The sequence below is a fragment of the Festucalex cinctus genome, chromosome 9 (assembly GCF_051991245.1).
Source record: "Festucalex cinctus isolate MCC-2025b chromosome 9, RoL_Fcin_1.0, whole genome shotgun sequence".
Lineage (NCBI taxonomy): Eukaryota > Metazoa > Chordata > Actinopteri > Syngnathiformes > Syngnathidae > Festucalex > Festucalex cinctus.
The window spans coordinates 13,144,510-13,166,887 of record NC_135419.1 but is presented as its reverse complement, the minus strand read 5'-3'; the positions used below and the strand labels follow the sequence as shown (position 1 = coordinate 13,166,887).

At 40.1% G+C, this 22,378-nt stretch overlaps 2 protein-coding genes across 2 annotated transcripts in view; one reads left to right on the top strand and one right to left on the bottom strand.

Annotated features, from left to right (window-relative positions):
* ergic1 (endoplasmic reticulum-golgi intermediate compartment 1) overlaps positions 1 to 22,378 on the top strand; it is a 105,130-nt gene that overhangs the window by 26,560 nt on the left and 56,192 nt on the right. The window contains exons 3-4 of the mRNA XM_077531824.1: positions 3,908 to 4,062; positions 12,169 to 12,315. The gene's annotated coding sequence lies outside the window, so the exon portion shown is untranslated. The remainder of the gene's footprint in view (positions 1 to 3,907; positions 4,063 to 12,168; positions 12,316 to 22,378) is intronic.
* Positions 761 to 18,262, bottom strand: neurl1b (neuralized E3 ubiquitin protein ligase 1B). Its single transcript, XM_077531817.1, has 6 exons — positions 17,980 to 18,262; positions 12,120 to 12,361; positions 10,074 to 10,407; positions 5,818 to 6,552; positions 3,904 to 4,029; positions 761 to 1,572 (listed from the first exon to the last, which is right to left on the bottom strand). The coding sequence occupies exons 1-6, from the start codon at positions 18,008 to 18,010 to the stop codon at positions 1,325 to 1,327; spliced, it is 1,716 nt and encodes a 571-aa protein (XP_077387943.1). The 5' UTR covers positions 18,011 to 18,262; the 3' UTR covers positions 761 to 1,324.

Below are 22,378 nucleotides of genomic sequence, written 5' to 3'. Positions count from 1 at the left end.
CCCTGCTTTTATTTTTGGATATTTAAAAGATCATGTATATTAGCTCCAATTTAATATATATTTTTTTGTTGTTGTTCTTCTGTGTACATCGATTAGCATTTCTGCCTCATAATTCTAAGGTTGAAGATTAGAATGTTTAATATTTTTTTTCTAAGAATCATTTCAAATGGTTAGAGACAGCACCAATGTCCTCTGTTTGAAATTAAATGAAAGACGCTTTCAAGCTAGTGTGTCTTGTGCATAAAAATGCATATATAATCAATAACTGTGCATTTTTGATGTACAAAATGAGTTGCCCTCCCTTAGAAATGAGTAATCTTACGTTTTTGCACGTTTTGTGTCCTAAATCCATTCCCCAATAATTTTTTAAAGATTTTCCCAAAAAGTGTTGTTTCGTTTTCCTAAATGTGAGAATGAATTTGAGTACAATATATAAAACGCAGAAATGTATCTTGCCAGACTGGTCGCTTGAATCTGATGGTGCCACACACGACCACAAGAGGGGGGTAAAGTCTTATATGAAAATAATGTTGGCGAGAACAGCAAACAGGAGAGGATAACAGAGCTGGAAATGCTCATCTTCTATTTTGTTACATTTAAAAATAATAATAATAATAATAATAATAATAATAATAAAAGATCATAAATAAACTCAGCGTAATTGTGTGAATAAAAAAAATTAAAACAAAAATCAAATTTTTATAGTGGTAGAAGAGTGTCTTGTTTTGAAACAACAAAAAAATACTAACTTTTTTTTAAAATCACTTTTATTTTCTCTCAATGTGCAAAACCCGACTTAATTTCCAACAAGCTCTCCAAACAACGACTTCATTAACCCGTCACATACTGCTTACACGTTCCAGGGTGCTTTTAATTGCTTAAATTCTTTCTTTCTCCATCATCAAACATTATTGTACATTAAAAAAAATATGGCCTGGATTGTCAGTTAATCACTTGAACACAGAATGAGACAAAATAATAATCTAAGGCACTAAAAGTCTTATCCACGTTTTCCAGCTGAAGCGTAAAAAGATTTGCAACAATAACCTTAACACTTATCGTTTTGTGAATACATGTAGCAACATCTGAGAAAGCGTACTGATGACGATTAAACAACAGTGGCACATAGCCTAATACATCGCATCCTTCTTTACCAGAAAATATAGATGAAGATTAGACAGTGAAGCTTTGTTTCTTGCCTCCAGAGATGATTAACATATAAAATCCCGTATAGGCACAATGATGTCCTCTTATGGCTAATCTTGCAGTTGGCATCCAACCATGCCTGAGAGACGGAGACGAGCGTTTTCCACGCCAACAGTCATCATGGCCGATATGTTTTGATGACATCTTTGATGGGCCTCCTGCAGATTGGGCAGCAGGCGTTGATCTGCCTCCTGAGCTTCAGTCCGCAGTCGTTGCACAGGCACATGTGGCCGCACGTGTAGATGACCGTGTCCACTTCTTGGTCGAAGCAAATTGTGCATTCCCCGTTCTTTTCGCAAGAGGGCCACTCCGAGCCAGCCAGGCCAGGGGAGACGGGAGGGCTGAGAGGGGAGCTGGGAGCAGTCACTACATGGAAAACGAGAGAATGTTTACAGAATGCTGATGAGCAAGTTAATTTAAAAACAGTCATTAGTGTTAGTTACTAGTTACTTTAACCTCCCCAAAAAATTAAAAAGTAATTAGTTTAAATTACTAGTTACTTTAATAATAATAATTAAAAAAAAAGTAATTAGACTTACTGGTTACTTTAACCCACAAAATTACTTTAAGAAATAATTAGCTTAAGTAACTAGTTACTTTAATTAAAACAAACAAACAAAAAAAGTAAATAGTGTTAGTTACTAGTTACTAAAACCCCAAAACGTAAATTAATTAGTAGTTGCTTTAATTAAAAAAGTAATTAGTGTTACTAGTTACTTTAACCCCAAAAAATACTTTAAAAATTAATTAGTTTATTACTAGTTACTCTAATTTAAAAAAGGAATTAGTGTTAGTTAGTAGTTACTTTAACCTGAAAATTACTTTAAAAAATGAATTAGTTTAAGTTACTAGTTACTTTAATTTTAAAAAGTAATTAGTGTTAGTTACTGCTTACTTTAACCCCCAAAATTACTTTAAAAAGTAATTTGTTAAATTTTCTTGTTACTTTAATTTTAAAAAGTGATTAGTGTTAGTTACTAGTTACTATAACCCCCAAAATTATTTTTAATAATTAATTACTTTACATTACTAGTTATTTTAATTTACAAAGTAATTAGTGCTCGTTACTAGTTGCTTTAACACAAAAAATACTTTAAAAAAGTAATTAGTTCAAGTTCCTAGTTACTTTAATTAAAAAAGTAATAGTATAAGTAGTGTTAGTTACAGCTAAGGCTGTTTGAAAGCGCCATATAAATAAAGATGACTTGACCTGACTAGTTACTATAAACCAAAAAATTACTATCAAAAAATTATTTGTTTAAGTTACTAGTTAACCCCCCCCCCAAAAAAAAAATAAAAATCTAATTATTTACTCATTACTTCATGATGTAATTAGTTACCAGGGAAAGTAATTATTGCAAAACCTTGGATTTGAAGCACATTGTTTGGAGTTGGAACCATGACTACTATGTTGTGTGAAATAAAAAAAATGTCATGCAGCTTCTAGACAATTCATACACAGATACACGTAATGTCATGCGACCATGAGAACTGTTTCATGAGATGACTCACAACAGAGGGAAGAGTACTTTTCTTTGGGAGATACTTTACACTTTTACATCAGTGACGTTGAAATGGTACTGTCTTGTATTTCCGTCCTGAAAATGCAAGTTTTAACTCGACAGGCCATTCAGAACTTGCCATTGTTGCATCTAATCTCGTGTTGCTCTTTCCAACGCTGCATCAGTCATCATGACTTTTGTGTCTGTCATCTCTAGCATGGTTGTATTTGAATTGGTAATTAATTAGATTAATTGTGACTGGAAAACAGTAATGGTATTAGTAACCCTGTTATTTTTATTGCTGTTATAGTGGTAAAGAAGAGCAGATGGAAACATTCTTTTTCCATTTTGGAGGGGTTTCGATCTGAGTCACACTGAAGTCTCAAAGACAAAACCTTCACTTGACCTGATTAAGCAGGGTACATCCATATTGAAAACCAGGCCAAATTTGAACATTTTCTTCTCGTCCAATCAAATTCAGCAAAAGACTGAGTGTCATTTGTTGCTGAAAGATGAGCCTGACCAATTATCCTGTGGTGTGGCCGTGTGGTGTGTGTTGAGACTGATTTTTTTCTCCCAAATCTGCCAGTAAACGGTCCAAACCGGCAATCATAAATGTTATACCTGTTCAATATTTACAATCACAAATCGTTATGTGCATGCTCAACACTCAGACTCTGTAGTTATTATGTGAAACTGAACGATAGCCAATTAATTACAAAGTTACGTAAAGCTGGAAATGTTCCCAGATACAAATTTCTACAGTGCAAGTCATTCACCGCAATAAAAATGACAAAAAGTTTGTAATCACAATGTAGTAGCTAAGTTAATAGTTAGCCTAGCCTTAGTTTCATCTTTTTAGACCTATACTGCAACTATTTCTTCTTCTTTGTATTTTCAAACTGTTTGGATGTCCTGTGGCACAGTGCTGCCTCTCACAGGTCAGTCTTGGCACTACAGACATCTGATTAGGAGGGTGAAACTAACCCTTTTCAGGAGACACTTTTATGTAGATAGGTGTACTGTTTTGGTTTTCTGGAGTAAACCACCCAAGATAAGACCAGTACACACAGATGTCAAATTTTTTCCTTGTCATATGTTGAGTTTCTCACATTTTAAAATCGGATAAGATGTTAAAAATCACTACAAGCAATAGACAATATACGGTAGGTGTGTTGTTCTATGTTATTCTCACCCAGAGAGGATTCAGACGCAGAGGAGGATCTGTTGACGCTGAAGGCCAGATCTGAATCGCTGTCGTCTGGACTGCTGCTCTGGGAGGTGCCGGGAGATGTGGAAGGAGGACTTGGCTGCAACGTTCCTGGGCCACAAAGATAAAGACACTAATGAAGAGGTATGCGTAGATGCGCGCTCAGCCTTGAACTGCTACAGTTGCTCATATTGATTATTATGTCTCAGAGTTTCACTGGGAGGCTTTTTCTTTTCCTTTGATGCTAATGGTTGGATCTAAAAAGGTGGTTCCCAGATGATGGGAGTTTTAGGGGAGTTGTGGGAATGGAACGTAATATGAGGAAAAGGTGTTGTTTTGAATACAGTCAAAAGTTTGGACACACTTTCTCATGCTGTGGATTGAGACACCATGCTCAGACTTAGGCGCAGGTTAGCTGGAGTTTACCCCAGATTACTATGGGTGAAAGTTGGAGCACACCCTGGCCTAGGCATAATCCATTTACACATATTTAGAGTCTTCAATCAACGAATCATGCATGTTTCTAGGATCTGGGACATTGAGAAACTCCACATTGGAAGGTTATGTCACAGTTCAGCTCCATGGTTCACCAGTGCGCAATCACTGATTGTTGACTACCCAGCCATGCAAGACTCCATCGGTTTTCTGTGGATTGATTTTCCGTTGACGATCCTGTCTTCCTCAGACTTTCCTGCCTTGTCATTCTCCCGGTAATCCCCTGAGTCTTTTCCCCCCAAAACAGGACACTTGCCTGTCCTCGTGGCTGTTTGGCGTTTTGCTCCAACAACAACAACCATAGTGTGTGTCCAACTTGCTATCTGTGGATCATGGAGCATTACATGACCTGGCGGCAAACTCATTCCCAATCTTTAAAGACTCTTTATCCGGTCTTAAAAGCTCTTTATGTGGACTTTGCAGGGTGCCGTGCTACTTGTTGATAGACTTGCAGTTGTCAATTCTAGCTAATTCTAGCTAATCCTGTGGTCCACTGTACTGCATCTGGGCTAGACATATGTCAAATCGTAGCTGAGATTAGTATCAAACAACACTCTGAATACATATGTTATAATTTGCTGATGTTTGTTTTTCATCTTGAAAATGCTTGTTATTGATGCTAATTTTGCATGCTGCTGATTGTAGAAACCTCCTTGATCTTGTGTTTTAAGTCACCCTCAGTGAATATTCCCATTTTACTATCTGAACCAAGAAGGAATTGTTTTCCCTAACCACAAAATCGTAAATGATATAGTCCCATCAATTATGTCAAATGGATGGACAAACAAACACAAATACTCTATAGTGCTCCATGACTTTATCGTCCTTGGGGTATTTATTTTCTCATTTTTGCTGTTTGAGTCACGCTGGAACTGTTTCCCGCGCCCCAGAGTTAAAAATGGATCAGTCCCGTAATCTAAGGCCATTCTCCATGTACCAGGAAATAGCCTCCTCTTAATAATGTGTTCACTTTGCCCATTTGTGTCACAATGGAACCGTTGCCCTGCAAGAGAATCATAAATGGTTCTGTCTTGCGTCATCCTGTGTGGACCAGGAAAAGGCCTTTTTGAAAACAGAAGGGCAGAAAAACAAAAATAAAGCACTTCACGAATTTTCACTTAATGTACAGTTCAACCTTGTCAGAGGTCTACACTCTATTTAGTTATATTCTACTTCGTTGTGTGTGTTCTATTTGTGTTTCTTAACCTTAGCACACGTTAAGATTTTGCCTGCCACTGGAATGCAGTCGATAAATGAACAAAGGGAGATGAAAGATGTAGTCGATACTGTAAATCTTTTCAGTCCAATTGTGCCATGACAGATCGTCATGCCACGGCAATTTTTTTTGAAATCACTGTTTGACTACGAATTTCGTGGCTCAAAGAGATCACATTTCCTGCTTACCAAGTATCCTTAGTCTGTTGACAGCCCCATGCAGGGCGAAGAACGCCCACAGCACCTGAGATGAGTCCACGCAAAGCAGCCTGCCACGTCCCACTCCGTTCACCCCGTGGTGGACCTCCCCGCTGGGCAACAGGCTAAAGCTGAGTACGTCCCCGGCGCACGGCATGGGAAAGCCGCGGTGCACCACCCAGTACTCCTTACGGTCCAGCAGAACCTCGGGGTCGGCCGGCAGGTCCCCGGCGTGTAAACTCGCCGGGTCACAGGACGTCAACCCAAACAAGAGCGCCCCGAAGTAAGGCAGACCCAAGTGGCCAACCTCTACGTATAAAGTCTCTCCCGGGTGCAGCGGCCGATCGCTGAACACGAGAGTCCGACTGCTGTCCAGAAAGTGGATACAGGCGGCTGAGCGGTCTGCCGACAGTATTATGTCAGAGCCGCGGATGGGGTGAAAGTGCAAGTCGCCGTCCAGTGGGGAGGGAATGCTGCGGACCACCCTGGAGAATCCTGTGGAGGCAGATGAGGCTGGCGTGGTGGAGGACGAGTTGGCCGAGCAGCAAGGGATTAGTTGAGTGTAAGTATTGAGCTGGATGTTGGCCATCTTGGCAGCGGCGGCCTGGTTGTTCTCCAGTTGATTGTTGTTGTAATTGGCCGAGTCATGGCTGCTCTGGGGCAGATAGGCACTCAGGCGGGCCGCGCTGAGGCAGCTCGATCCAACGCTCTCAGCAAACGTGCTTTCTGTAGGGCGAGAAGAAGAGCATGATTTGATGGTATAAGGGGTATCTTTGTTGTAAACTCACTTGCTCTTAGGCTAAAAATGTGATCTGAGTGTGTCACTGAGGCCTCTTGAGGTTGTTGTTGAGTCGACTTTGTTTTTAACATTATTCGTCCCACTGAGGTCTTAAGGCCTACATACACCAATATACCGTCGGCCAAAAGTGACCGACGCCTTCCTCGTGTGGCGTCGACCCAGACGTCGGCACGTCGCGTAAAAAAATGACTTCAATACACACCGCATGGACCCTGACTATTACGTACCTTCAGCGCATGCGCGAGAAGTAATTACCCTCCACACCATCTGCGGTGGTAGTCATTATCCCTAAAGGCAACCGGAAACCTCTTTACGGAGTCGGGATATAAAAACATAAACAATGCATACCGGTTACTTTTTCTCTCACGATGTCCCACGTGAATGAAACCGTCCGGCTTTTTGCACAGTATCGTATATAAAAGTAAATCCTACCTTCTATATCCAGTCGCATGTCCGTGTCATGCCATAGTTTGGCTTTCATACCTTTGTCAGCAAACCTTTTAACAGTAATATCATAAATGCCGGTCTCTCTTGAACCAAAAAGGCCAAGTCATCTTCCCGATCTTCTGTCCAGACAAACATTGTACATTCAAATGCACAGCAGGGTGACAATGCGCAAAATGAGCAAAAAAATAAATACAAATTGTCCAGGATTTCCATCAGTACTGTTTACCCGCATTCGTCACTTCCTCATCTTGCCCCGTGCGCTGATTCGCTAGCTAACACCCAATCATAGTGATCAAATGCCCCGATGCTCGACGCTGATTCAACATGACGAATATTCTGGAAACGCCCCCCGACGTATTCCAACTCAATCCGACTTTACAACAGTAATTTATACACTGATCAAATGGCGGATGCCGTCGGCCCAACGCTGTCCGACGTCGGATTGGTGTATCTAGGCCTGCCTTGAATCAATCCAGTGCATATCCTTAGCCTCATCTCATGTTGTGTCTCTGAACACCTTTTGCCGAAGTTTCATGGCTTCAAGGTGTTAACGTGTTCATCCATCCATCAATTTTCTGAACGGCTCGAATTCACTAGGGTCGCGGGAATGCTGGAGTCTATCCTAGCTGTCATTGGTGGAGCGGCAGGGTACACCCTGATCTAGTCGTCAATCAATCGCAGGGCACAAATAGACAAATAGTCACATCGACAGACATGGTAGGTTTACCATGTATGTTTTTGGAATGTAGGAGGAAACTCACATTTCGAAAAATCTGACAAAATGTTCAAGAAATATGCCTTAAGACATTACCAAGTCAAGATTGGTATTTGTATTTAAAACAAATGTTGACGCCAATATTTTTTTCCCCCTCTTTTTACTAAAAATTAATATCAGCTCGGTGATTGGCCTCCTTGAGTAGTGACTACTAATAATCGGCATCGATATCGTCCCTGAAAAAGAAAACATTTCGGTCTATTTCTATTTTAGATACATACTTTCCTCTACAATGTTGCTTTTGTATGACTTCAAAATGTTGACTTTCCCCCTTTTTTTTTTTGTAATGCAGGTTACATAATTAGCAGGGGATTTTTACCCCCCCCCCCCAATTTAACACAAATAACACCGCAAGACTAATGGGCTTTTTATTACCGTCCCCATGACTTCCCTTCCTTATGATCAAGTCACTACACTGCCGCATTGTAAAGGTTTCGTAACACAAGCGCTGTAAACTAATCTGGCACTAGTCGTGTCTTATTTGACTTAGGGTCCATTCCTTTATGACTATTTCTAGTGATGGTGTATAGCAGATGAGCACACTGGCCCCTCACCAAAGCTCCTGGGATCTGCCGCCTTGACCAAACATGGCTATAGCTCCTGTCAGACTGAATATAAACACAGTAAGGGAGGGAACTACAGGGCAGGCGCTGATGGAAATAAAAGGAAACACAAAGGGGCCCAACAAAGCGCGGCAACGAAATGGCCAAGCTCTGTTGAAAGAGTCATTAGGAGTCAGAGGTTCAGCAAAATGGAGGCTGGGTATCTCCTATTGGTTGTTTGTTTGCTTCGTGATGCCGCTACCTATATATCCAGTCCAAAGTTGACATTGGAACTGGGCCGCACAGCTGCTCTCTGCCTTCTCTGGAAGCTGCTTAAATTAGCTCTGTATTTATTGACAGTATGTAAATATGTTCCTGAGGTTTAGCAGTCGACATGGCTTTCAAGTTGACCTTTTAAGTTGTCCAAGTGAGTCCAATCAAAATAGGCCTATGTATGTATGTAAAGTTGTTCAGATTCAAATGAATAAACAATTGTCAACAGTCTCCTTGAAGTGATCACAGATAAGCAGTAAAAAGGTTGAAAACGAAGACGTTGCAGACCATGGTGGTTCATCAGCGGTGTAAGACCAAAGTCCCGATTCATCTGCCAAAGCAGGACATGCACGTTCACACAGCCATTGCGGCTTCCCTATCAAGATAATTAGATCTGGCGTCAGCGTGACGGTGACATTTGCCTTCAACTCAGACGGATGTGGAAACTGAGTCTCGGGGGTGTTAAACTTCACATACTTTTCAAACTGGTGGTGCTTTGTCAATACACCTCTGATGCTATCGGAGGCGAACACGTCATGAGGGATGAGCATTTAGGTACGGAGTCGGAGGAGGGAGGGCGCAAGACGAAAGATTGATAAATTTGCATTGTTCTAAAAAAAAAATAAAAAAATCATTTTTCCATACAATTTGTCATGGTAAAATCATCATAGTAAAAAGCTTTTATAACTTTAATACAGGATATACATACTTTTATTTACTGTATTATGCTAAAAATTAATCACAATAATTATCACTAGCACTACCGGTACTAGAATTCTAAAACAACTAGATATCCCAGAGCAGTCATTTTGACGGCTTGCAGAAGATGTGTAGTTTCCTCTCTAGTATAGTGTTTTTTTGTTTTTGTTTTTTTATTCAACATGGTAATCTATCTTGTATCCAAAGCCTCTGCGTTGAATAGTAGTTGCTACAGAAGCCCAGCGGCGCCTATGACAGAAGCCCAATGTGAAAGTTTTACATTGAAATGAATAGAGCAGTCAAATTGACAGGTGTGGAGGTAAAGTAGTAATTGCTCCTAAATATTTTTCCACTTTTAATACAATAAAATGGCACTGCAGTAATGATATATATACAGAGAGAGGAAAAGTCAAAAGACCTGGGCCATTGTTGATCTATGTAAACAGAGTAACAACAAATCCAATTTTCAAAACAGTCAAAATGACGGCTCTGGGAGATCTAGTGTTAAAAATACTAACGAATCTCGTTAGTGTTCGAGAGCTTTGCATGTTGACTTACATTTAAGCCATTGGAGCAATCCAATCTGAGTACTATTGTCCTCATAAGGTCGGATTTATGATACCGCATTTGTATAGTGCATCATTTTAATAGTGTTATGAATGCTGCTAAGTGTATTTGGCTGAGGTTGAGAAAGTTTATTGAGGCAACTTACCAAGCAGCGTGACCTCTTGAGTGATGCCGTAGATATCTATGATGGCCCAGAGCGGGCAGCCGATGCTGAGGCCGCAGTGGAAGAGGATTGGCTCGCCGTCGTTGATGCTGTAGAACACCCTCCCGTGGCGATCCGCCCAGAACGCCAGCACGCTGTCCTTCAGGGCAAGTCTCTCAGGCAACGCCTTGGCCCAGTAGCCGGGCCGCGTCACCAAATCTGGACAAGCGTACTTGGGGATGTCGGATATGATCAGGTCGCTGGGGTCGAGACTGGTGAAGCCAAAGCGTAGAGCTCCGCTCCAGCCCGTGTGCACGCCGGTGAGACGAAGCCGCACCTGAATCAGGAAATAGTAATAATCAGGGGTGTACTTCAAAGAAAATATTAAAAGCACAGTGCGCCAGGTCACATTTACGAGTTTCTTAGCGCTTCTTTTTCTCGCCTCCGTTACGATTAGATAAGATATGATAGGATCTACTGTATCAAAAATGGCATGTTCGAGAGACGTGTACAATGCTGGCTTCAGTAAAAACAACAGCTATTGATATGAATGGGTTGGTACGATATGCTTCTTTTGAGCTAGTTACATGCCTACGGCAGATGCTAAGCTACTGTCTATGCTCCGTTATAATTCAAGGGACTCTGTACTGCTAATGTGGCCACCATGTTTATTTATACATAGCTGTTGATGGGAAAGTTGCCTGTGCCAACATAGCCACCACATTGGCACATTTTAGCCTGCTCAAGTCTACTGTAAATCGGTTTGTTTATGACAAGAGAGCAACCTGGAAATGCATGGCCTGTCCCTGTCTGTTGATGGTGGCCAGGTCTAGAACTAACAGACTTGCAGTTACCTCAGAAGGGGTGTTTTGAGTGGACTGGACACACTTTTCTTTCCATTGAGTCCGATTCTCCGTTAAATCAAGTTTCCACTGTATTACACCTTTCACCTTAAAGGTATTAGGGAGAATTTTACTCCAAATTAAGTTGTCTGATTCACTTAAAAATCACTTTATCAACCTGTAACAGACGTTTACTTATGGTTAACAAAAATATATTATTCATAAACTGTGGACATGGCGGGGAATTTTAGATTCTAGCCAATCAGTAACGAATTCGTAACGATTCGTTATTGATTGGCTCTGGGCTCGTCAATCACACTTCTCGTGTATGTGCCCCGAGTAGCTTGCGTAGGCCTCTATGTAACAGTGTTTACCTGCACCAAGACCTCTTCCTACTGTAGCTAGCTTCTCGCGTGTGTGTTCAAAGTTAACCAACAATAAAAAAAAACGTAAAAGAAAGACTGTTTTCGAGGTTGCTGAATGGAGACGAGGACAAGGACTGAAAGAGCGAAGCCAAACAAAAGTCATTTTGGGAGAGTCTTTTCAGCGATGGTGAGCGCTAAAGCAGCAGAGGGGAGACAGATGCTTTGTTCGCTAAGTTTCTGCTGGGCAGGTAACTTCAGATTACTATTTGAGTAAGAATGATACTTTATGAAGCTTGTTAAACAAGTAACGTACAACGACCAACGTCAATGCAGCTCAATGGTTTGTTATTGACGCTACTTTTCCTGCGTAAAAAGCTAGGGGGTGTTTTTACGCATGTGCACTATTGAGAAGCCACAAATAGCATTGTGCTACTCGTTCGCCGCAGAATCCCCTCTAATACCTTTAAATAATGATCCATCTTAAAGTGTGCACTCTCAAATCTAACAACACAGCCAGCATTGCTGCCATATGTGACCATATAGGTGATGCTTGTAGCTAGCTTGTTTACATTAGCTCTACTAGCCAACTCGTGTGTGACACAGGCACAATATTCATCTATTTCATATTGAAAAACAGCAAAAACCAACACCAAATGGATACATACACAACTCTAACAGGTAGTGAGGAAAAAAATGTTACATTACATTTACCAAGGGCCTGTTTGCTAGTGGTGCCATCAGAGCTATTGACACCAGGAAGTACATGTGAAGTAATGGTGAAAAGGTCTATTTATTTTAACTGTTTAAATATGAACTTTTTTTGGCAATGGAAGCAAACTGACCTTCTCGTAAAGGTGGACGGGTCTGTGACTGAAGGTGATTCCATTGCAGAAGCTGTTCTTGCGAGTGGCGCGGCGAAGCTGTCCGTCCAGCCTGATGTTCTTGCCTTTGGCGTGGGGGTGGAAGCGGGGCGACTCCATACTGATGCTAACTGGATGTGCCGACCTTCTCTCAAGTCCGGTGCCATGGTTGGGCAAGGTGTAGTACTGCCTGCTTGCTACCGGGCGGGTTTGCAGAGTCGCGTCTGCAAATTTAAAGTAAAACCGGGAAAAAAGGGTTCATTTATCTGTTTAAAAAAAATACAATTTAATGTCAACACATGCCAGCAGCAAGTTTGTGTTGTGTGACTCTAACAAGGTCAAGCCATTAAAGTTGGAAAGAGCAACTGCTGGAAAAAGAAGCAAGATAATTAGCACCCAATAACTGCACTGTCAAAAATAACCCAATTATGAGTCAAAAAGGGACCAATGACCCCAAATTTACCCAACTTTTTGGGTTTTTCATTTAACCCCAGAAGTCGGGTCAAGTGGAACTGGAATTTCCCACGACACCCCAGATGATCTCTCACGGCACTATGTGCCACGTCGCCCTGGTTAGGAAAAGGCCAAGTGTGAAAGGAGCCCACACAGTCTTCGACACTTCCTTTCCCACACTGACACGATGCACCTCTCGACAACTTCTTTGAGCATGCAACTCAAAACATTCAAAAGAACTTGCTGTACCAAACACTGCAGTTATACATGACCGCAGAATGAATACCGCATATTTCCATACATAAGCAGAAGTACAAATACTAAACTTTTTTTTTTTTTTTTTTTTTTAAGTTATTATTGTGGCACTAGTTAAGGTTCTGCATTGAAGTGAGGAAATCGCACAGATTCCATATGAAAACAGCATTCAAATGTGAATTTTACTGACCGATGACTGATAACACATTTACCAAAAAATAGTTTTTTTGTTGTTGTTTTTTATATATAAATAGTTGCTAAAAAAAAAATTATTTTTGCCATGATATACATTTTTATTTATTTATTTTTATTTATTTATTTATTTATTTATTCATATTTAATTATACTTTACTTGTTTTGATATGTACCATTTTGCATAGTCATAATGGAAATGTGAAGGTTCAAATGATTTACTCACCCCACAGAAAGTTGAAGTCTAAATGACATCCCAATTGCCATAAAATGTCATTATTCACGGGACTTTACAGTAATCATTTACTACTGTTATCCTTGATGTTAAGTTTAAATGAACTAAATCTGCCAAACACAGTGAAATACTAATAAAAATTGAAGGTCTTGGAGAAGAGAAAATACTGCCAACTCCAAATTTTACTTGTAGCAAAATAGTGTTTCCAGATCTACCACGTGGAAAGGTCACATCGCACGAGACAAAAGAAGATCACATCAAGAGAAAGTCACGTCGTCACGTGCTGGTGTTGATCTTATTTATGTGCAAAGACTTGACAACATCCTTGGCCAGCAGCATAAACAAACTCAATAGCCCTTTTATTGTCTCCTCATAGTCCAGGAAAGACTCCCACTATTTAAAGGTTTTTATCTTTAATCGTGTTGTCATACAATGCAGTGCCCTAAGACATCACATTATATTGAATTTAACAAGGGTCGGAAATCAAACAAGAATGATTTGGGTCCCTTTATCTCGTATCAAATCAAATTGAGCTGTAAAATATCATATGGGCAATAAAGTCAGCTGTTTTAAACAAAGTAGCTTCTATGCAGAAGAAAAATATATGAATTACTGCAAAGGCATTAAATCAAAAAATGTCTCATACTTCATCATTCATAATACAGTTCATAATTTTGGCTTTGCTACAGATAATGATTGAAATAAGTAGAGTAGTTAGCTATATTTTTTTATATATTGCCATGACATACAGTGATGACTTCAGTTAAAGCAACAATGAATGTTTCAAGAGTTGTAGCTGTTTGGAGTGCCATTTGTTAATTGATTAGCTACTTAATTAGTTAACAGATTACAATTTTCATGCAGCTGTGACGTGTCAAGCACAAGGCGCTCAAATTTTGGTACAAATCTGAAAATTACCAGTCTTTATGAGCAACATTAGCAGTTTTTTTTTTGATATTCTATTAACTTTACTAGAACACTAACACTGGCATCAGAAAGGGCAATGCAAGGGCATGAGACTATTCTCCTGATAAAATGCAAGAAGCATTTCATGTTCATTTAATAATAATGTCACACTGTTTGGAAAATCTTCCCCTCAAACGACCGTCCTCTCTTTCCATTGAGGAGCTTCAAGCAATTCTCAATTTATTGCTGGAATTTCAGAAGGCCAAGTGTAAATAATACATTTGCAATGCTCAACCCATTTTCAAATAGGGTTACATTAGATTTAGATTTGAACATGCCATTGTGGCTTCCTTTTAAAGCTATTGATAAATGATGACCTTCATATAGTTTATTGAAGAATCAGTGGTGCTGGGCGGGTGCTAACACTAATTAGATCATGTACTTTATATCAGCTGTCTGTTGTTTTTTTTTAGATGCGGATTATTCAAAGTCATTCACTGGAGGGAGCTTCGTCTCTTCAGTCTGCCTGCCCACGTGCAGTCATGTCTGTTGTACAGGTTACCTCAGTTTATAGTTTTCACACAGTTAGTGTACAGGGTCATTTTCCCATCTTTAGCGCTGTTAATGTCTGACTTTTGAGATATTTGAAGTCAGGCTTAGGTCGAGATCAGGAAATGTCATCTGTGGGGTCGGGTTGAGCTCATCCATCATGGTACTGAGGAGGTTTGAGATCCAGACTCCTCTGATGGTGGGTTCAAACAGGACATTCAATGCCACAGTACTCACAAGTACAACCAAAACTCAGCCCTATGTGACATCTCTAGCCATGGTCGACAAAAGGAAGCAGCGTTCAACGTGGTCAAATGCCAAAAGTCGATGAATGGGAAACCTAAAAAAAAATCTCAAATTTCGAAGATTTTGTCCATCATCCACCTGCTGGGTAAACTGTCTGATCCCTGTGGATGACTTACTCCCCTCAGGCAGATGGCCAACGGTTTAGAGAGGATATTGTAGTCCATGCAGAGGAGCTACATAGGGTTCCAATTTTTAATCTATTTCCTTTTTTGGTCAAGTGTGCCAAAGACATCTAACAAGTCATGAGCTAAAATGTACCAGTAAGCGGTGTAAAATTTTACTGTCAGACCATCAGGACCAGGAGCCTTTCTTTGTGCTTTGGAGGGCTGTAAAAAAAAATAAAAATAAAATAAAATAAAAAATAAAAAAATACGTTTTTGGGCATTCCAGCTGTAAATTAGTTTCCTCAGTTATCCGAGGTAGCTCTCTGCAGAATTCCTCCATCAGAGATTTTCATCACCGGGAACTTGAATACTTATTGGGAGATGTGAGTCGTATCACTAAAATGAGTTGAAGTTCAGAACAGTTCTTGGCTTGGTTTGCCTGCTTTGGTTATTTTGTAGCAGTGTCATCTTCAATGTTATTCATCTTTGCGTTCTTCTTCTTCTATCACTCTGCATGTTTTCCAGTAGAGCTTAGAAATTCCCAGCATGTTGCAGCACTTCACTCTCTTGTCTGTATACTGTTAAAAACCCATAAAAATTGCTGGCTTGAAAATCCACAAGATAGCATCGCTGCAAATGATGCACTTAGATATGAACTGGGAATCACTGTAACCATATGTCACAACGAGCACAAGACACTTTGACGTAATATGAATGATGTACTTAAATAATATGCCATTGTCAACATAAGCAGGGCCTTTATTCTGTTTCCCCTCCAGGCTACACTCTGATCAGCATACAGTCATTTACAAGAGCCATGAGCTTTAATGGAATGAATGAGAGAATTTCATGGACTTATTTATTGCGTCTTTGTTAAAAAACACCGATAGCGTCATTTGGAAACTTTTCATTAATTAAAGTGACTGCTGAGATTCTGTAATGGGACAGTCAGACAACATTTACATAAATACAGATAGTGTGTGTGTCATGCAAGCAGTGAACAGTGACTAATTGAGTCCAAACCCACGCGTCAGCAGGGTGCTGGTAGCAGTAACCACATTGTATCGAGCCTGAATGGGGGCGTGGGAGTGGGACAGGCAGTAAATCAAAGCATCAGGAACTGATTATCAAGTAATGTTCTTTTAGACAGGACAACATTGTTCAAGGAAGTGATTCTATTACAGTAAACATGTTTGATGTTTGGCAGGCTTTCGGTTAATTGAAGATTCCAAATAGCCAATAGGTGTGAATGAATGTGTGGATGGTTGTTTGTCTATATATGCTTGCGAACAGTCCACGCTGTACCCCTCCTTTTGCCTGAAGTCATCTAGCGTCTCCCGCTAATGACAAGTGGTATACAAAAATACTTTGTCATTAATTACCGGTAAGTTACATTGTGTTTCATACACAGAGTTCTCCCAAGCAGAAGGTGGCAGTAATGAGCATTACAACCAAGAAGAGAAATCTTATTGTCTCTGTTGAATTTGTCTTTGTTTTGTAGCAGGCCAAAGACAAATTTAACTGCGCTATTATTATGACCAACATGTAACTATTATCTGGATTGTGAACAGAATCTTATGAGCTCATGCTTAACAATAGTTGTGACTTTAAGTATTAAGTATTATTGATGCACACGTGGTAAAATCAGGTGACAAAACATTAGCCATAATGTGTAGGGTTTTTTTGTTGTTGTTTTTTTTTTAATATAGATTTAAAAGTATTTACACATGAGCCTAGCCAGTTCTGTTGGCAGTTTATTCCATGTGCGTGCAGCATAACATCTCAATGCTGATGCACCATGTTTGCTTTGAACTCTGGTCCTCACTAATTGACCTGAGTTTGCAGGCAAGACATGGCTTAATTGATGAACAAATAAATTTTACACAGCTGGTAAGATTTTTTTTAAATCATCAATTATTGATTAACTCTTTTACTGCCACACGTTATCAAAAAAAAAAAACTTTAATATGACAAAGGCTTTGATCATTTACATCATCCTTGAAAACGTTCAATTTCATCATGTTTCATGTAATTTCATGCGCAATGAGTGCAATTAAAAGAGATACAATGCTGCCATCTGCTGGCCATAGTGTGTTTGATTCCACAACTCATTGACAAGGTAGCGCGTGCTGCACTTAGACGGTGAACTGCCCATTGATTAAAAAACAAAACTACAACAACAAAAAACATAGTTGACATCATTTAACATTTATGGCGGCATACATCGTGATATTACTAATCGTTTTTAAACGTTTTTGGCAGTCAAAGAGTTAATAAATAATTGTGTCTCGTGATAGTAATTAAATGTAACAAATTTAATTAAATTTAGGGTCATGGGCAAGATGGCTGCTGACTTCGGGTGAGAGGAGGGATACATTGTGGTCACCAGCCAATCACAGGTCACAATTGAATCAACGACAAATCACATTTACACCTAAGGTCCATTTCGAGTCTTCACTTATGCTTTTTATATTGTTTATTTATTAAACAATAGCATAAAACAGTAGTTAAACCACAAAAGTCCATCTTCAAAGTGGTCAATGTGATGTTAAAACCACCACCGCCGTGAGCAGGTGACCCTCAGTTGCACACATCACTTCAGGAACACTAAAATAGTATTACTTGTTCGGCATTTACGTGCAACAGATGATGGAAAAGATTCCAGTCAGAGAAAGATACAGTAGCTGGAGGGAAGCTCCATTGGAGTCAAGAAACGCTCCCCCGTGATGCGCATGCAACTCGCTTCCAAAAAAGCTCAATCGGAGGAAATGGCACCGAAACCACACGCTCACGCATTCACACACACACTCTCCAATAACGCCATAATCATCACAAGTCTCACCTATTAACGGTTTGGGTGTCGTATTCCCCATTATGTCCACAAATTCCGCGCACCGGCTGTGAAATTAATCCAGATTATTATTGCAGCGTCCGCCTGCACATCCATGTGGACAGTATCCCTACTCTCTCTCTCTTTCTTCTCTCTCTCTCTCTCTCTCTCTCTCCCTCTCCCTCTCTCTTGGTGTCTTTCCAATGCTGACGAGAATCTGCGTGAATTTCGATCAAAACCGCCACTGTGTGTGCGTCTTGAGCGTGCCTTCGCGTGGACGCGAGGCAGGCAGACAGCGCGCAAAAGACCCCCCCCTCCCTTGCCAATTGCCCTCCTTCTCCTCTCTTTAGGAGCGGCTCCCTTCCACGATCCGCACCACTTTAAAGACACAGCAAGCAGCAATAGTCCCCATATAAAGCAACGCCGAATGCTTCAGACTCACTCAAAGGTGGTGATAATGCTGAGATGACGATTTTCTGGACGGGGGCGGTGGGCTACAAAGTGGGCAGCATGGGTATATATTTACAAAAGGGTGCAGTGGTTCTTAAACTTTTTGCACTAAGTACCACCTCAAAAATATTGGGTTCGCCAAGTTCCACCATGATGACAGTTTTAACTGTACTATATTTAAATATCAGAAATTGAAAAAATAATAATAATAATTGAAAATGAATTGCACATGAAAGTTACGGTAAATAAAAATTGCACGAAGAAGTGACTTATGGCTTCTTTTTTTTCTTTTTTCCTGTCATGGCCTGATATAGTTAAGAAATTTACTACATTGACTATAAGTGCAGGCACGACTTTTTTAGAATCACATCCTTCCTGCTAGGGATGTGCGAGTACCGATACCAGGTATCGGTATCGGGCCGATACCAGCCTTTTTTCAAGTACTCGAGTACTCGTAACGCAGACGAGTACAAGCGACCGATGGCAGAGGGGGAAGACGTTAAGTGAGTCCTCCTTGCCTGTAGGTGGCGCTAGCTTGCAGCAGTTTTTCACCAAAACTTCACCGGTTTGGAAGTACTTCAAAATTGTGAATCTTAAACTAAAAGAGCATTTGTGTGTTTTATTTTGAGCGTTAAGACTATTGAAGAGTGACTGTGCTGTCTTTTTTTGTCAAAATTAAAGGAAATACATTTGTTTAAAAATATCTTTTAGTGATTTTTTTTATTTGTCAAAATGTACTACTGGTATCGGCAGTTGGTATCGGTATCGGTGAGTACTGAGGGTCTGAGTATCGGTCTGAAAAAAAAGTGGTATCGAACATCCCTACTTCCTGCAAACTTGGTGGCGTAACAAGAATCATTTGAACATTTATTCTTTATTCTTCATTCTTAAGACTGCTGGATCAAAAATAACCTAATTTTGGGCAAGGATTGGAATGACCCACCACAAATTTGATCAGATTTTCTGGGTTGTTTTGTACGAAACAGGTTTTTGTTTTTTTGTTATTTTTGTACAAACAACCCAAAGTTTCTAATCTGGCAATAACCAGATGGATATGCTTCGCAATATCCATCTGGCACCTCTCCACAGTAATTTGGTCGGGAAAAGGCGGGACATTCTGAACAATAATTCGAGCTGATTGGACGATGTGTCATTCTACATGTTTCTTTTAACGAATCACAGCCATGGGTGAAAATTTCGTCTTCGTTCTTGTCGAAGGGGGGAGAAGCACAAACGTCTTTACCAGCTAGAAATGCACGAAGCGCCCCTCGCTGTTTGTTGATTAATCTGTCAGGTGGCACTTTCTTAAAGACTGAAATGACCACAATTATAACTACTGTGATCTTTTTTTTTTTTAAAGATTTTATTGACAGCCTTTATGGTTATTTGCTTCTCCTGTGTAAAGTGCCCCCTAACTGCAAATTCCCACCATAGCAAATATCTTTTGTAGTACCTAGAGTGACCTATGTGAGGCAGCATGGTGACACATGGCATATAAAACAAGGTAGAAGAAATGCTCAATGTTAGCTTATCTCGCTACCACAGTACAGTTGGAAATGTGTTCTTATCTTTACCGTGGTTAATGAACCAGGTGACGCGGGTATATTATTTAATGTTTTTTTTGTCCATTTTCTATGCTTTTGCATTATTTTCAATGACAAAATACTCATCAGCTTGGCCAAACCTGCTAGCTAGAATAAGTGTAAGATTGCCTGATCACTTGTCTTGACTGCACATGAGTATGTCATATACAGTTTGTGTATACGGCTAAAGTGAGCCAGTTAAGAATTGTATTCACATTTGAATGCAAAACCACCAAATGTATTTTACATAAAATGATTAACAACAGCGATCTCTATGCTTAAGCAAGCATTTGTACAAATAAAGTTGTCTCAAATAAATGCCTGGGAGTCGCAGTTACGTAACTAAACACCCTCGGCTACTATAAGGGGAAATACACTATGCAAAGAAGAGGCAACTATTCATTATCTATGTACAGTATTTATTTTGTTCAGGGTCACAGGGTAGCAGGTTGTATCACGAGTCAATCCCAGATCATTATTGAATGGAGCATTGTCCCTTATTTGAGCTCAGGCCAGATATATGCGATGTGAACCACAGTGCTACAAACAACTTTTAAACAAACCCATAATGTTAGCAAACATTACTGGCATTTGCTTTGGTCTTATCGCCTCCCGACAAATGGGATGCGTTCAAGTCACACAGCAGCGATCACGTTCATACGTTGCGCCAAATAAGACGGCACACTTTTTGATAAAAGTCTGGGCCATCGTATGAGGAAATCCCCGTTTTCCCCCTCCCCCTCCCGTGGCCTTGACTGCTGGACTTCTCTCAAGCTGTTTCCTGTCTTCTGGACCACGCTGCTCTCAGAGGAGTCGTGGCCTGCAGGGCTTGAAGGACTGACTCAGACAATCCGTGACGGGAGGGTGGACCGTTCATTTCGCTTGTAACTTTTAGTCAAAAATCATCTGATATTATTGGGGAAAGTGTTGTTTCCATTGCACATATGCAATATATTTATTCATATTTGCGCAATGACGAAAAAGCCCTTCGGGTTTCAGCTGATGCCAACATGCTCACGGTGGTCCTTTTCCTCCTCTATGAGAGATGCCATTTGCGTGAAGGCAGCGCCAATCTAAATATATCTGCGAAACAAAAGCATTTGTTTCGACCTCGTCAGCGCTGTTTGTTTTAGCAGGATACGGTGGCTCCTTATATGAACCTTTGCTGAATGGTGTTTGGGTCGAAGCGGAGCAGAACTGGAATCTCCCAGCCGCCCCCCCACCACGCCCTCGTCGTGGCATCAAGATAGAAAAAAAAAAAAGCTGCCACGGCAAAAGGGGATCAACACAGGAAGCGAATACGGAGCGCCGCAATCAAGCCTTGCCGGTAAACACAGCAGAGCCACAGAAACAAGTGCTGATCCCCCATGATGCTTCGCTGCCTGAGCGCAGACACGCTCGCGTTGCGTTGATGAGAGTGTAATGACGGCTGTGCTGATTTGACTCCAAACGCGTGGATTAAACGGTCGTTAAGGAGACTGTTGACATTAGTTGAAAATGTGTCAACGTTGTTAGCGAGAAAGGGTGCGCGTTTGAGTGTGATAACTTGTGTTTTGATAAGCAATCTCCTGCCAGACAATCAGCAAAACAGGCCTACACTCAAATTCCAAACTCGCACAGAACAAATAAATAGTCTGCGATGTAAAGCCAAAGCTAACAATTTCGGTTCTCACACTGAAGAGATTGCCTGAAAGCTACCACGGGAATGATCACATTCTCATTTCTGGGAAGATTTTTTCAAACTTGTTTTCAATCTACGCCAGCCGTCTAATGCTCATCAGTCGCTTCGTATCATTTTATGCCCATTCATCCGCCGCTTTCTGTTTTTTGTCAAGGTCCGATTTGTGAATATCTGACGTGAACAGTCGTCAAGTACGGTTAGCTTACTACAGAATGCTCTTGTTTTGATTCCGAATGTGACGATGCGATTCAGCTGCTCAGTGGAATGGCGGATCTATTCAAGTGGTATACAGGATCACCCCAAAATCTAATAAATAAATAAATAAATAAAATCATCAGCTGTTTGCTTTATTACCTTACACAGAAAGCCTTGAAATCCGTAATAATAATAATAATAATAATGATAATAATAATAATAATAATAATAATAATCCTTAGCTGCTTGCTTTATCACCTGACACAGAAAGTCTTGAAATCTATAATAATAATAATAATAATAATAATAATAATAATAATCCTCAGCTAATTGCTTTATCACCTCACAGAGAAATCCTTGAAATCCAAAATAAATAAATAAATAAGTACATACATAAATAAAATCATCAGCTATTTGCTTTATCACCTTACACAGAAATTGTTGAAATCTTAAAAAAAAATAAAAAAAATCTTCAGCTATTGGCATTATCATCTTGCACAGA